The sequence below is a fragment of the Bombina bombina genome, chromosome 4 (assembly GCF_027579735.1).
Source record: "Bombina bombina isolate aBomBom1 chromosome 4, aBomBom1.pri, whole genome shotgun sequence".
NCBI classification, from domain to species: Eukaryota; Metazoa; Chordata; class Amphibia; order Anura; family Bombinatoridae; genus Bombina; species Bombina bombina.
In genome coordinates, this window is record NC_069502.1 from 518,254,180 (window position 1) to 518,270,761 (window position 16,582).

The 16,582-nt window shown below is 37.6% G+C and overlaps 1 protein-coding gene across 2 annotated transcripts in view; it reads left to right on the top strand.

Annotated features, from left to right (window-relative positions):
• The window catches only part of RIMS1 (regulating synaptic membrane exocytosis 1), an 831,266-nt gene that overhangs the window by 755,078 nt on the left and 59,606 nt on the right, over positions 1–16,582 (top strand). For both annotated transcript variants that reach the window (XM_053710432.1, XM_053710433.1), the window contains one exon: positions 1,724–1,833. In XM_053710432.1, coding sequence (XP_053566407.1) covers positions 1,724–1,833 — 110 coding nt within the window. The remainder of the gene's footprint in view (positions 1–1,723; positions 1,834–16,582) is intronic.

Consider the following 16,582-nt stretch of genomic DNA (forward strand, 5'->3'; position numbering starts at 1 on the left):
AATAGAGAGTTCCCTGTCAATCTACAGAAGGCACCAATTAATGAAACTTCAGCACAGTCACTTATAGAATTTCTACCTATATATTTATTACTGTCACAGGGGCAAGTGGCCTCGAGAGACACATTGTTAGAGAGGGATCTGTATCCATTTAACTCTTGGTTATATTACCACCAGGTAAGACATTTTTTGGCCACGCATAGGTTAAATAAGGATATGCTGAGACAATTAACAGTGTTTGAGTCTCTTTGCACATCAATACAGCATCCAAAAAAAGTTATTTCCTTAATGTATCGATGCCTTCTTAAATCCCATTATCCCGTGCTACCAAATTATACTCTTAAATGGGAGAAGGAAATGCATTTAAACTTCTCCACTAAACAGTGGTCTTCATGGCTTAAGGCCACAGCTCAATCAGCTCATTCTGCAGCAGGCTTGGAGACTAATTTAAAAATCACGACTAGATGGTACTTGACTCCCAGTACACTAAAATACATGTTTAAAAATGCCAATGATAGATTTTGGAGAGGCTGTGTACAGGTGGGCACTATGTATCATATCTGGTGGGAATGCGAGGGAATAAAGGCCTTTTGGGCCCAAATCCATTCACTAGCATGTCATATAATAGGTGTCCAAGTTGACCTTTCCCCAGAAATAATTTTATTTAATGCATTATTTAACATTCCATGTAAAATTAGGAGACAACTCTATCAGATTTTGATAAATGCGGCCAAGCGGCTCATACCTAAATTGTGGAAAAGCCCTCTGTTACCTACTATTGCCCAATGGACTGAGCTAGTAAAAAACACTCTGATTCTAGAGAGATATTATTATTTTAGGGTGGGTCGTATGGATTTTTTCCAAGACATGATGTTCCTTTGGGAACAATATCTTTATAAAAGGAGGGATTCATAGCCATCTTATCGAATTAATTTGAAAATGGGTTCCCGACATGTCTTTTTTCTGATTAAAGTTTACTTACCTGATTATTCTCAGACATATAATGTTACAATAGGGTTTTTTCTGAGATGTTTACACTGTTAATCCCTGAAAGTTTTGTAATATTGTTTTCTTGTTGCTTACTGTTTGAATACTCATACAGCCTTGGAATAGGTCATAAAGAGACTCACTTTCCTCCTGACCCAGATATTATTGGACTTACTACAACTGGACTATCTCTTTAATGTCATGGGCTTGAACTATTTATTATGTTAACCAAATAGCTGTGACTCTATGCCTTCTTGTATTTACAATGTATTTGATGTAATGTTATATTTGAAAAAATAAAGAAACAAGAAATAAATAAAAAATAAATGATATAAAACTACCTTTAGGTTGAATGTATAAGCTTTCTGATGAAAATATTGCCTAAATGAAATAACATATTTTTGTTTACACTTGGCCTCATCCGATTTTACAGATACAAATATTCCAAAATTCAAACTATTCCGAAATCAAAAACCTTTCCAGTCCCAAGCAGTTTGAATAAAGGGTATTCTACCTGTATGTGTATTCTACATTTTTATGATGGTGGTATAGGGCTTAGATACTTATCTGACATAATTATATATATATATTTTAAAATCCCCTTATGTATTTTAAAATTAAAGTTAAAATATAGCAATAAATTACCAATTAGAACTGTGATGGGTCATATCAAATACTTTGTCTGGTATAAAGGCATAGTTTGTGAATATACAAAAAAAAATGTTGTTTTTTCTTGCAGCTTAATGTTCCCAGTGCGATTAGGGGTTGACAACCAGTTCAGCGATTTTCTTGATGGGCTGGGACCTGCTCAACTTGTAGGTCGGCAAACACTAGCAACACCTGCCATGGGTAAGCCACTTAATATGTTGTAGTAGTAAGTATTCACATTATGAAACACACAGGGCTAGATTACAAGTGGAGCACTAATGATAGCTCAGGATACCTTATGTGATATCGCTGGACCGCACAACTTGATATTACAAGTCCATGGCAAATCTAATTTACCAGAAGAGGGTTAGCACTAACCTGCGCTCGTATTGCAAGTTGAAAGTTATAGTTTGCGCTCAAGCAAAAGCTGAAGCTATGCTAGAATATTTAGCACAACTTGGGACATGAAGTAGAGTGTTTTTCACAAAACACATCAAAATCATATTAAAATAACTATTACGCTCATATATATACTTTTTAATACAAATATTACTGTAATATTGATAAGGTTTTAAATAGCTTTAAAAGGGATATAATATATGGCAAAGTGTTTGACTCTAAGTTGTGTGTATGTATGTTTGTGTGTGTGTGTATATCTATATACAGTATATATACAGTATATACACACACACACACAGTATATATATATATACACTTTTGAGTCCTTCCCAAATTCCTTTAAACATGCAATATCATTTTTATTAATTTTAAAATGTTTTAATGTGTTTTAGAAATACTTTAAATTTCTATATTTTTCACTCAGAAAATGTTTTGCTTTTTATTGCATAATAGATATAGATATGGAGAGGAGTTAGCTTGGTTGAGGTACCCGAAGTCCTGAACTGTGCATGCCTTGGTCTTGCACACTACCTTTTCACTTTCAAATGTAAAAGTGCACTAATGTGGGAGTCAGGGATAGGCAAGGTGTCCGTACATGGACACTGGTGTCCGTGACTGGCCCTTGTAGTGTCCACCACCCATTTTGCAGCAGGGAGGGAGGAGTAGGACAGATGAATGCTGGTCCTGACTCCTCATTGACGCACATGGCACCACGTTTTGCGGGGAAGAGGCCACGTCTGCGTGACGCGGCTGAGTAGCAGCAAAGTGAGTAAGAGCGAGGCAAGAAGCAAGCTGCCTGCAATGCAGCCTGGGTCAACCGTCAGTGAGGCGTGACCCATCCAGATTCCTTGATCTGTGCAGCAGAGTAGCACTGGTGTCTTCTCTGACAAACCTTACCTAACCAAGTAAGTAACCAACCATGATGATCATGCAATTAACATCAAGGTAGGAAGATTTGATCAGGAGTTGCAGACTCTCAATACAATAGAAAAAAAAAATGGTAAGAATTTCGAAAGCATTTTATACCAGTATACAACAAGCAGTCTTTATATAAATGTTATTTTAAACTTGTTTGATTAGATTAATATTTTGTACTTGAACTAGACAAGGGGTGTTTAACGTGCGGCCTCATTTGACAACAAAATGCCGATCTCCTGACTTATAGAAACAAAGAATGTATCAGCAGATAGGAAGCATTCGGCCCATCTAGTCTGCCCAATTTTCTGAATACTTTCATTAGTTCCTGACCTTATCTTATATCTGGCATAGCCTTATGCCTATCCCATACAGGTTTAAACTCCTTCACTGTCTCTACCACTTCTGCTGGATGGCTATCCCACCATGCTTCCACTATCCTCTCGGTAAAGAGAGTGTTTTTAATTTGAAATGTACCTTTGTGTCATTCACTAAGGTCTGTACTTTGGAAAAAGTCTGCTACAGCCTTGATCCGTGCCTATCCCTGGTGGGAGTGCTAATTTTTTTGCTTTGAACACAGCACTCGAGTGGAAAAAAACCCCATTAGAGCAACACTTGTAATAATAAACTATATATGCTAAATAATAATTTGATACAATTTTCCTTCAGCAATGAATACTGCAACCTGAGTTAGTGTAGGAGCATTTGATTATTTTAAGTATATGCTTATGGAAGCAGCTGATAATTCATTATATTCATAGCTGCTGCAGAACACCCTTTCAAATGGGCTGGGCTCTCTCTCACCTCCCACTGGGAGGTTGATATATGTTGCTTTCAGTACAGGTAACAATTTCAACAGGCAAAAGCAGCTATTTTAAATTGCAAAATAAATGTAACATAGCTATTTGTAGCCAATTTAATACATACCAGCAGATAAAATGGATCATGGTAGAACATTTTGCAGTAGAATTTCCCTTTGAATGTGGTATGTAAAACTGACATATAATAATGACTTAACTGAATTCAAATTACATACTTGTTGTACTTAAAGGGACATTAAGCCCTTCTGAGTTTGTTACATTTAAAGAAACATAAAACCCACGTTTTTTTTCTTTCATCATTCAGATTTATACAGCTTTCCAATTTACAGTGATAAATAAATATGAAATATACACTGCAATGATGGTAATTTACTAAATATGTAAACACATAAAATAATTAAATATACTCAACACTGTGCACCAAAAAATGCAGATAATTGTTGTACAACAATGTATAATACAATGTCCTCTTGAATGTTTATCAGAGTAACCTTAAAAAGAAACAAAAAAAGTCCCATAGTATAATAATGTTTCCACGATATATTAAGTGCAACTTATAACATCCAAGTGAAAGACATAACACCAACATGTAAGGCAAAAAGAAAGACAATTCAAAAACAGTATCACTGAGTTGGAAAAAATGTTCACCCCCTCCTAAAATTACTTGTAAACTCCATCAGGTGTAGCTAATCACCTTCTCAGCAGCACACACAAAGCCACTTGATCTTCAACTGTGATCAGCTGTGGGCATATTGATTAGCTCAGCATGAAAATAGCTTTCCTGGAGCATCTCACTCCCTGGTAATGCAACTGAAGCAAACAATCAGCTATGGGTGACACAGCACTTTCAAAAGATCTCCGTGATAATGTTGTGGACAGGCACAAGTCAGGAGATGAATACAAGAAAATATAAAAGGCTTTATCAATGCCAAGAAGCACAGTGAAGTCTATTATTAAGAAGTGGAAGGTATTTGGTACAACACAGACCCTCTCTGGATCAGGACGTTGCACCGAACTGGATGAAAGAGCCAGGAGGAAACTGGTCAGAGAGGCTACTAAGAGGCCCACAGCAACTCTGAAGCAGTTGCAGGAATTTATGACAAAGAGTGGTCATTGTGTGCATGTGACAACAATACCACAAATTATCCACAAATGTGGCTTGTATGGGAGGGTTGCAAGAAAAAAAGGCATTCCTCAAGGAAGGGCCATATGCCATATGCAGTCATGACTGAGCTTTGCCATAACACACCTAAAGCTTTGCCATAACACACATAGGAGATTCTGAGACCACATGAAAAAAGGTGTTATGGTCAGATGAGACTAAAATTGAATTATTTGGCCTCAACAACAAACGATATGTCTGGAGGAAATCCAATACAGTTTACGATCCAAATAGCACCATACCTACAGTAAAGTATGGAGGTGGTAATATCCTGTTATGGGGGTGTGTTTCTCTGCAGCCGGCACTGGAGAACTTGTCAGGATAGAAGGAATAATAGATGGGGCAAAATACCGTCAAATTCTTGAGTATATGCTGCCCTCTGCCAGGAAGTTGTCATGAAGAAGAAAAATTACACACAGCAAAAATTACCACACCGTGGTTGAAGGAGAAAAAGGCATAGTCTAGTCTAGTCAGAGCCCAGACTTAAACTCCATTGAATACCTGTGGCATGACTTGAAGACTGCAGTCAAATGTAACGGAACTGGAGCAGTTCTGCAAAGAAGAGTGGGCAAATATTGCACAGTCTAGATGTATAAAGTTAGTAGAGACATATCCCAACAGACTAAGGCTGTAATTAAAGCAAAAGGTGGTTCAACAAAATACTGACACAAGGGGGTGATCCTTTTTCCAACTCAGTGATTCTGTTTTTGAATTGTCTTTATTTTTGCCTGACATGTTGGTGTTGGTCTTTCACTTGGATGTTATAAGTTGCACTGAGTAATTACATCTGGATAAACAAAAAATGTATCTTTCTTTATTTCAGGGTGCAAAGCAACAAAATGTGATTCTTTTCAAGCGGGGTGATTCTTTTTAATACCCACTGTAGTAGAAAATGTTCTTAGTATTTTTAAATATATATATATATATTTATTTATTTATTTGTAAAATATTTTACCAGGAAGGATACATTGAGATTTCTCTTGTTTTCAAGTATGTCCTGGGCTGGATGGATATATATATATATGTATATATCTATACCTGTATGTATTCATATAGATATATATATATATATATCAGTATATATATATATATATATATGTATATATATATTTTTTTTTTATAATTATATATATATATTTAAAAATAAAAAGAAAATTTTCTGCTATGTGAAGAACATTGTAATGTTAAATATGCAAATACTACCATTGGGTTAAGTGCTGTAGGTCTAACATAGTATCAGGTTAGTGCACACTCCATTAAAGTCTATGAGCAGAAGAAGTTAGAGCGATTGCGATATTTCTGAATTCCTGAAGTTAGTGTGCTTCTGGTTTATTTTGCACGCAAACATTTTACTTTCAACTTGTAATACGCCCACTAACCCGCCCGCATTGAAAGTTTACTTCCAGCTGTGTTTGCATGCAAGTAAAAGTGATAAATAACTTGAGACTTTTAATCTGGCCCTGTATATGTACAAGAGTCCACTACTCCTCGTGATGACATGGATATCTATATGAGTCCAAACCGATGTACGTTTCACCAATGTGGCTTTTTCTTAGGGCTAATAGTAGCTCTCCAGAGTGAGAGTATGGTTGCTTGCAACACATTTAATACATATTAGAAACAGTGTTATGCTACAGGACTTTTTTTGTTTCTTATTAAGGTTACCTGGATATATGTCTAAGAAGACATTGTTTTACTCATTGTTCTACAAAATTTAACTGCATTTTTTTGGCACAGTGTTGAGGTAATAAAAGTAAATTGGAAAGTTAATAAATAAAATAATTAAATATACTTTTGTTTTGTTCTTCTGGTATCCATGTTTAAAATCATACCTATGTAGGTTAAGTAGCTGCTGATTGGTGGCTTTACATGTATGCCTTTTGTCATTGGCTAACCTGAATGGTTCAGCTAGCTCCCATTAGTGCATTGCTGCTTTTTCACCAAAAAATACCAAGACAATAAAGCAAATTTGGTAATAGAAAAAAATGATATGCTCTATCTGAATCATACAAGAAAAATGTAAATGTAACTGTAAGCTTATTTATATCTGCCTCTAACTGGATTTTTTGGGGATGGTAAGAAGGATGGATCATGTTTTTACATTATTTATTTATTATTATTTGTTATTTAACAATAAATCTTTTCTGCTACATAGTGGTGCTCATCAGTTAAAAGAAACTTTTTTTTTTAAAAAACATTTCTTAATTTTCAAATAATAGACAAATAAAAAAATATTTTTTTTTGCATATTAATATTCGTCTATTCTTTCCTTTTAGTACATCATTATATATAACACATATTTACTGTTTAATGTCCATTAAGCCATGTTCATGAACTGCATTGTACACAGCGTCACAGGCTGAAGGAAAGCGGCTGAGAATGTGGTGGGATTGACCTCTGAAACACACCTGTAGACAGATTATTTAAATAGGTGAAAATATTGGTGTTATCAGACATATACCAGTACCTGAGTTCAGAAGCAGAGGGACCATATACTTATAATGTTCAACACATGAAAACGGCTCTAGAGATCTGTGGGTACATCAGTCATCTCCTAATAGACTTGTATTGCTTGAAACATTGTGTGGGAACTGAGAGAAAAAAGAGTTTTTGGAGCTGGAGCGTCTGCAAAATGTATGAATGTGTCTGTGATTTCAAGAGAGCAGCTGACATCCTCATTTCCCTAGAGATACAAAGAAGCAGAAAAATATTCAGATAAGTTAGAGGGATATTCTCTAACACTTATTAGCTTGTATATTTTGCATTACTGACTAGCTTACTATGAGGGTTAAACACATAGGTAATGTGCAACTCAGGAACAACAAACATTGTCCTGCTGATGAAGTTCAATGCCTTTGGCCTCTGAGCAGGACTTTACTTATGTGATTGTACCCATTTGCGCGGGTTAAGCACATAGTAAGGATAAGTAATGGGAAAAAAAAACATTTTGCTTTAAAAAGAACATTTAATTATTGCTTAATGTCTGCATCTGATAAGTGCTAATCTTTCTCTTAGTCCATTCTTAGAGGCCGAATTATCAAGCTCTGAATGGAGCTTGATGCCCCTGTTTCCGCCGGAAACAGCAGTTATGGAGCTGCAGGCTTTGATTCAGAATGAGCATACAATTTTAAAGAGCTTTCCAATTTACTTCTATCAAATTGTCTTCATTCTCTTTGTATCCTTTGCTGAAGGAGCAACAATGCACTGTTCAGAGCTAACTGAAGTCATTTGGTAAGCCAATGATAAGCGGCATATATGTGCAGCCACCAGTCAGCAGCTAGCTTACAGTAGTGCATTGCAGCACCTTAGCACCTACCTTTATATGCTTTTCAATAAAGGATACCAAGAGAAAAAAGCAAATGAGATACTAAGTGGAAATTGAAAAGTTGTTTAAAACTGAATGCTGTCTCTAAATCATTAAATTAAACAATTAGTTTATTTTCCCTTTAAGAATCATGGTTTATTAAGTGTGTTCAAAACCTTTATTTTGTATATATTTTTTTTTAATCTTAAAATTGTTGGCATCTGCTATGCACATACGAATGCCTTTAAACACTCCTTCAATCAGACCAATGGTCAAATGTCTGCAAATAACTGAAGTTGTATTTAAATAAAAAAATATGCAGGCACCCATAAATGCTGAATACTATAGATAACCTAGAAAAACAATAAAATATGCTGGGTTTTTGTCATGAAAAATATGTAACCTATCTGAAAACAATCATTATGCATATCCCTTGCATGATACTTAGTGCATTATTTAGTTCAAATGAACATTTGTAGACACTCATCAATTCACTACAAATAAACACACTTATCAGTTACATTTGATAATAGAGGTTTGTACTTTATTCTTGGCAGATAACATTTGCTGGTATTGTCAGTGAAGTTTTTTTTTTTATTTTTTTAACCAAAATGCCTCTGCCAATAAAACCCATTATGCACAAATTGTTACTTCTCTATAACAACACAAACTTTCATCTAGATTACGAGTTTTAAGCTATAGAGGGTGCAAAACGAACGCAACAAAAGTTGCGTTATTTCCCCTTCCATAGTGCTGCCATTACAAGTTTTGGCCTTGTGCGTGCGATATGGTTGCGTTAAGCTCCATACCGCACAAAATACAAGAGCTGCTTTGACGTGCTTGTGCACTCTTTCCCCATAGACATCAATGGGGAGAGAGTGTTAGAAAAAAACCTAATACCTGCGATCATGGAATAAAAAGCTCTGTAACGCAACCCCATTGATTTCTATGGGGAAAAAAAAGTTAAGTTTAAACCTAACACCCTGATATAAACCCTGAGTCTAAACACCTCTAATCTGCTGCCCCCGATATCGCCGACACCTACATAAATTTATTAACCCCTAATCTGACGCCCCAACATCGCCGCCACCGAAATAAATCTATTAACCTCTAATCTGCCGCTCCCGATATCGCCGCCACTATGATAAAGTTATTAACCCCTACTCCTCTGCACCCCAACATCGCCCACACTATAATAAAGATATTAACCCCTATTCCGCCCCTCCCCAACATCGCCGCAACTAAATAAAGTTATTAACCCCTAAACCTCTAGTCTCCCACATCACTGCCACTAAATAAACCTATTAACCCCTAATCCACCAACCCCACACATAGCAAAAAACTAGATTAAACTATTAACCCCTAAACCTAACAACCCCCAACTTTAAATTTAAATTACAAGATCCCTATATTAAAATAATTAAAACCTACCTGTGAAATTAAAAAAAGCCTAAGTTTAAACTATAAATTAAACTAACATTACTATTATATTAAAATTAAAATAACTATCAATTAAATAAATTAAATTACGCATTAAAAAAAACTAACACTACTAAAAAAAATGAAATCTACAGTTACAAAAAATTCAAAATACTAAATTAAAAAAAAAATCTAAATTACAAAAAATTAAAAAATACTAAATTCCGAAAAATAACAAACGAAATTATCCAAAATAAAAACACTTACACCTAATCTAATATCCCTATAAAAATAATAAAAAAAACTAAATAAAAAAAAACCCTAGCCTACAATAAACTACCAATAGTCCTTAAAAGGCCTGAAAAAATACAAAGAGCCCCCAACAATAAAACCCACCACCAACCCCCCAAAATAAAAAACCTAACTCTAACAAAAACCTTAGCTACCCATTTAGCTCTTTTTCTTGCCCTTAAAAGGGCATTTATCTCTTTTAAGACAAATCTAAAAAAAAAAAACACCCAAAAAAAGTTAAAAAAAAACTAACACTAACCCCCGATGATCCACTTACAGTTTCTGAAGTCCAGACATCCATTCTCAACCATGCAGCGAGAAGTCTTCATCCAGGCGGCGTCTTCTATCTTAATCCAGACGGCATCTTCTATCTTCATCCCAGCGGCGTGGGGCAGCTCCATCCTGAAGACATCTGGCTCGGACCATCTTCTTCATACGGTCTCCACCGTATACTGACTCTTCAATGCAAGGGAGCCTTTTCAAAAATGGTGTCCCATTCCTATTGGCTTATTTGTTTGTGGAAATTCAAATCAACCAATAGGATGAGAGCTACTGAAATCTTATTGGCTGTTCAAATTGGCCAATAGGATGAGAGCTACTGAAATTCTATAGGCTGATTTGAATAGGGGTTAATAGGTAGTTTATGGGTGTTAGTGTACTTTGTAACACTTTAGTTATGTGTAACAGTTTTGTTGCGTAAAACTCATAACTACTGGTCTTAGATTGCGGTACGGATCGTGTCTTTATAGGGTGTAACGCAAGCTTTTTAGCCTCCCGCAAAACTTGTAATGGCAGCGCTATGGAAATCCCATGCAAAAACGTCATTTTTACAAGTGCGGGACTGACGTCGTGTTACAGACTATAAGGCTTGCGGTACAGCATGGCTGCGTTGCTGTTTTAACTCTGAAATGGCCATTTTTTCAGCGTTAAAACACATACGCAAAACTCGTAATCTAGGTGTGTGTTAATTGATTATTGTATTGTTCATTTTGAGATAACTTAATTAAAAAATAAAAAGGACAAGAGTAAAGAAAGAAAAATTGTGATAGTCTTTTCAAGGGCTTATCGATTACATCAACAGTTAAAGGGAACTTATGGATCTGGCTAATTTTTATTAGTGTAAAAAGTGCATATTATTTTTTTTTCTTTCCTTTGGCATGAATAGTCCACAACGTCATTCCAATTACTAGTGGGATATTCAACTCCTGGCCAGCAGGACGAGGAAAAGAGCACCTCAGCAAAGTTGTTAAGTGTACCTTCCCTTACCCATAATCCCAAGTCATTCAGTCGAAGGAAAATGGAAAAAGAAGCAGCACAAAGGTATAGAGGTGCCTGAGGTTTACTAAAAAAAAACTGCTGAATTCCATGCCCGGAAAGAAAGACATTTATCAGGTAAGCATACTTTTTTTTCTTTCCTATGGCATGGATTGTCCACAACGTCATTCCAATTACTAGTGGGAACCAATACCAAAGATAGAGTACACAGAATGAAAAGGGAGGGAGAACAAGGCAGGAAGACCCAAAACAAAGGCACCACCGCTTGAAGAACAATTCTCCAAAAAGAAGCCTCAGCCGAGCAAAAGTATCAAATTTGCAGAATTTGGAAAAAGTAACAATTTTATATCAACAACATGCATCGGCTCAAACGAAGCCTTCTGCAAAACTTTAAGAAATAGGTTAAGGCTCCAAGGAGGAGCAATAGGTTTAAACACAGGTCTGATTCTGACCAGGGCCTGAACAAAAGCTTGAACATCCAGTAAATCTGCCAGACGTTTGTGCGAAAGAATAGACAGTGCAGAAATCTGACCCTTCAGAGTACTGACTGACAAACCTTTCTCCAGGCATTCTCTTTGCCTTTGTCAATGGAGGATGTGCGAAGAAGATCTCTAAAGATATTTAATCCTTCTATGTGTACTTTTATGGGCAAGCAAGGATTAGGGGCTATGCTGTGTCTATGTCAATCTCTTTAGTAAGAGTAATGGTGGCTATTAGCAGTTAGGAATCAACAAGATTGTCTTTGCTTTATTTCTAACAGTATTGCTACCCAGGGTCGGCTCCAGAACAAATTAAATGGGGGGGGGGGCATTTTTTTTCACAAGGGGGCACACATTTACAAAGCATGTATGAGATTAAAAATAAGAGCAAACCTACATATTCTGCAGGAAAGATGAGCTTCTGGTTGGCTTATCCTCCACTATTAACATTTGAAGACATTTATGCTAAATCACTAGGTAAAAGAATGAAGTCTAAATCCTATACAGTGCACTAAAACAACACCATTAAACTTGATACCCCCAGTGCAATAGCTCCTTAAAAACAATTCACCCCTTAATCACCATGATCCAAAACCCTTAAACTCATTCTCAAATCTCAGTCATGTCCCCTAAACAGCCATGCACCCCAAACACACCAATGCAATTAACCCCTTTGTTTGTAATAGCATTGAGGATACTAGGTTTTCAGGTACTGGTAATTTTGTAGATTAGATTTAGCTATACCTGTTTCGCAATAACTAACGGATATCAAGCAGCAAGCAGATAAAGCTATTATGTAGGACTCACAGCTTCTCAAAAATTGTTACACAGAAGTCACATAATTTGACTTATGAGCAGTTTATCAAGCTGGAGCAGCAGATGCAACACAATAATGTAGAGTGTTTAGCATCATTGCACTTCTTTTAAAATGTCAAATGACGGTACATCAATCACTTGGTATTGCAGAACATTACAAACCTGCTAATCGAGTGTGTCATTCAGTTATGCTTAAACACTAACAATGTGTAAGATCCTGGAAAGAAAGGAATATGCATTTACAGCCTTAAAACTAATTTGAAGAGCATCATACCTGTCATCATCACCATCAACTGGAATAGGTAAATCAAATACAGGCTTTTCTTCTTAGCAGGCATTTTGGACATCTTGGGAGAGTCAAGCCAGCACTAATCCCTCAGGGAGAGTGTGAGGGGGAGGCGGCCACCTCTGCTGAATCCTCTAGCTTTCTTTTCCAATCTAGATTGCTGGTGCCCAATATGGATAGGAAGTTAATTTGCCACTTGTCAGTGATCGCCTAGCGCAGCACACGCATCCTGTAGCTTCCACGTCCACTTTCTCACTCCAATACCAAGAATCTCAAAAGTGGGCCTGTTGCTGGTGTCAGTCCTGTTCACCACAAATGTGCCACCAAGACCCAGCCCCCTTGGTGCTCCTGTACCTGAGCCGGTGACATGGCGAAAGCCTAGGCTGGCGGATATGAGACAAACCGTCTTGTAAAACTTTCAAAGAGACACAAAGGAAGTGATACACTGAGCTGAGAGTGAAATGTCTGTTACTGAGAGCCACTCCCCTGCACCATGACCTCCACCTCATTCCCCGTTTATACCTTGCCCACACTGAAATTCAAACTAGAAGCTCCCACCTTCTCTTCTGCAAGATGGCCGCCAGGGGCACTGCTGTTATTTGGATGGTTTAGTTTGACTGCAACACCAGGATGTTGCCCGCGCTTCTTCTCTGACTTCAGTCAGACACTGCAGCTCTCCACCTTTAAGCCGGCGGTGCTGCCTTCAATACTGCTGCAAGACAAGGATAGAGAGACAGTTTCACCACTTCACGGCTTACATTCTCTCACTATTTTACTCGCCCCTGCTTAAATACCACTCGCCAATGGCGAGTTGGCGAGGATTTTTTGAGGGGGCACAACATTCCATTTGGATGGGCATTGCCCCCAATGCCCCCCTACCCCTTGGAGCCGACCCTGTTGCTACTCCTTCATAGCAAGCCAGGGTTGGTTCCTCTGTTCTTTCTTTTTCTTCAGGTCCCTGATAGAGGGTGTAGTATCCATCACACCTAAAGAAGCTGTTCCTGCCCTGCAGTTGGATCCACAGGTAAGTGCATTTGCCTTCAAGGTACTGACGGACAGCGCTTTGGAGGTTAATTCCTCAGGTGGATCATCATCTGGGACATGCATATCTCCTTTAGGGGTTATAAGTGGGACAATTTGGCAGGTACTGTAGTGTGTAAAACTTAAGGGGTTAATTTTCCCTTTTTATAGAGAGACTGGTTGAAGGGTATCTTTTAAGGGTCACAAGAAGGGTCTAGGACCTTTATTTAGCTTCCTATGTTATCATTTAAGCTTATGGATATAAGAAAATGGTTCAGTTGCATAATGTTTATGTACATTATTAAGAGACAGAAATGTGCACCTTTTAGTGGCGCAGTTTCTTTTTGAGGTCTGGTCACGTGACCGCCACTCTCCACTTTTACTTAATCTGAGTGAAATGAAAGACAGTGTGTGTGTCCTAGCGAGGGGGATCTCACTTTTTTTACTCTGCTATAGTTTCTAACAGTCTGTTCTATCGAAGAATAAGCATATTGCTCGCCATATTCAGCGAGATCTGGCGGACCTGATCTGCAGTGTCGGATCAGGTCCGCCAGACCTTGATACATATGCCCCTTAGCATTCCTGGTTCCTCAGCATTTCGTTTTTGACAGAAGAATTAACTGCATGCGATCTCTTTACACTGCATATTGGACTGCATTTCTTAGTACAACTCCAGTTCGGTGTGGTAAGACTCCTCAGCTTGCTGAGGTAAAGAGGTGTAAGGGATATTTGTGTATATAATTAATGTATATAATCTGTGATAAATAAATATTTTTCTGCATTATATGCTTTACTGATTAAAGTGTTATAATGGTTGTTTTCTCTTAAAGTGACATACCGGTTAATTTTAATTTTTTCAATTAGTATTGGGAACCTTTCCAACTATGGACACAGACCAAGACTCTGTTTTTATGGATAAATGTTTATTACGTTTAGAGTCCCAAATTGTTTTACCTATGCAATTTTGTTCCTCATGCTTAGCTAAGACTCTAAAATTTAAAGATAAATTACTCCCTTCTGAGCCAATTGTCTTTCAGGATAATGCTTTTGAGGATATGCCTCAGCTTTCTTCTCAAATGTCCCAAGCCTTAATGGTTTCTCATACAGTGCCCTGCGGTTCCTCTCAACCTCCTGGGGTGTTTATTTGCCAGGAAATTATGCTGCACAGATAACCTCTGTGGTGTCTGCAGCTTTAGCTTATTTCTACTAGTAAGGTTTCTGACCCCTCTATATCTGCGCTAGTCAACCTTTCCAAGATGTCTGATGAGGAGGATACTTTAGTAGCTTCTGAAGGTGAAATCTCAGACTCTGATACTATGGGGGAAAAATCTTCTGAATCGGAAGAAGTTAATTTCAGATTTAAGCTTGAACATCTACGGTTGCTACTGAAGGAGGTTCCTCTACTTTGGATGATTCTGAACCTTCGGTTCCTGTCAACCCTAAAAAGTCTTCTAAACTTAGCAGAGTTTATGATTCTCCCTCTTATGAGGATGTTTTTTCTGTTCGAGACAAGATATCTGAAATTATAGCTGAGGAATGGGATAAGCCAGGGGTTCCTTTTTCTCCTTCCCCTGTTTTTAAAAATATGTCTCCTGTTGCTGACTCCATTCATGACTCATGGTGCACGGTGCCTACGGTAGAAGGAGCTATCTTTACTCTAGCTAAAAGAACTACTATTCCTCTAAAGGATAGTTGTTCCTTTAAGGATCCCATGGATAAGAAGCAAGAGGCTTACTTAAAAAAGATGTACATCCATCAAGGATTACAGTGGGAACCTGCAGCAAGTATTGCTACGGTTGCAGCATCTTATTGGTGCAATGCTCTGTCTGATCTGAGATTAGCCAATACCTTTAACTGCGATGCCAACATACAGGTAATTAGACTGTGAGCTAAGATGTCTATCTTCACTGTCCTAGCTCATGGAGCTTTGTGGTTACTGTGGTTAAAATCTTGGTCGGCTGATGTATCTTCAAATGCCAAGCTTTTGACTTTACCTTATAAAGGTAAGACCCTATTCAGTCCTGGTCTGGTGGAAATCATTTCAGAGATTACGGGTGGAAAGGGATCTTTCCTACCTTAGGACAATAAGAATAGACCTAAGGGTCAACATACTTCTAATTTTCATTTCTTTCACAAATTTAAAGGACAGAAGTCTTCCTCCTCTTCTTCCAAACCAGACCAATCCAAGTCCTCTTGGAAGTCCAGCCAGCCTTGGAAAAGGGAAAGCAAAACAAGAAGCTTTCCGCTGACTCTAAATCAGCATGAAGGGTCCGCCCTTGATCCGATTTTAGATCAAGTGGGGGGCATGCTTTCCTTTTTTTGACAGGCTTGGATACACAATGTCCTATATCCGTGGGTTGTGGACATAGTATCCCAGGGTTACAAAATAGGATTCAAGTCTTGCCCTCCAAGGGGCAGATTTCTCCTGTTAAGACTATCCTCAAACCAGGTAAAGAAGGGAGGCTTTCTTAAATTGTGTAGAGGACCTATCCTCCCTGGGAGTTATTGTACCAGTCCTTCTATAGGAACAATGTCAAGGATTCTATTCAAATCTATTTGTGGTTCCCAAAAAAGGAGGGAACTTTCCGTCCCATCCTAGACATAAAGTGACTTAACAAATTCCTCAGGGTTCCGTCCTTCAAGATGGAAACTATTTGTTCCATTCTTCCATTAGTTCAGGAAGGTCAATTCATGATGACTATAGACCTGAAGGACGCATATTTACACATTCCCATTCACAAGGATCATCACCAGTTTCTAAGG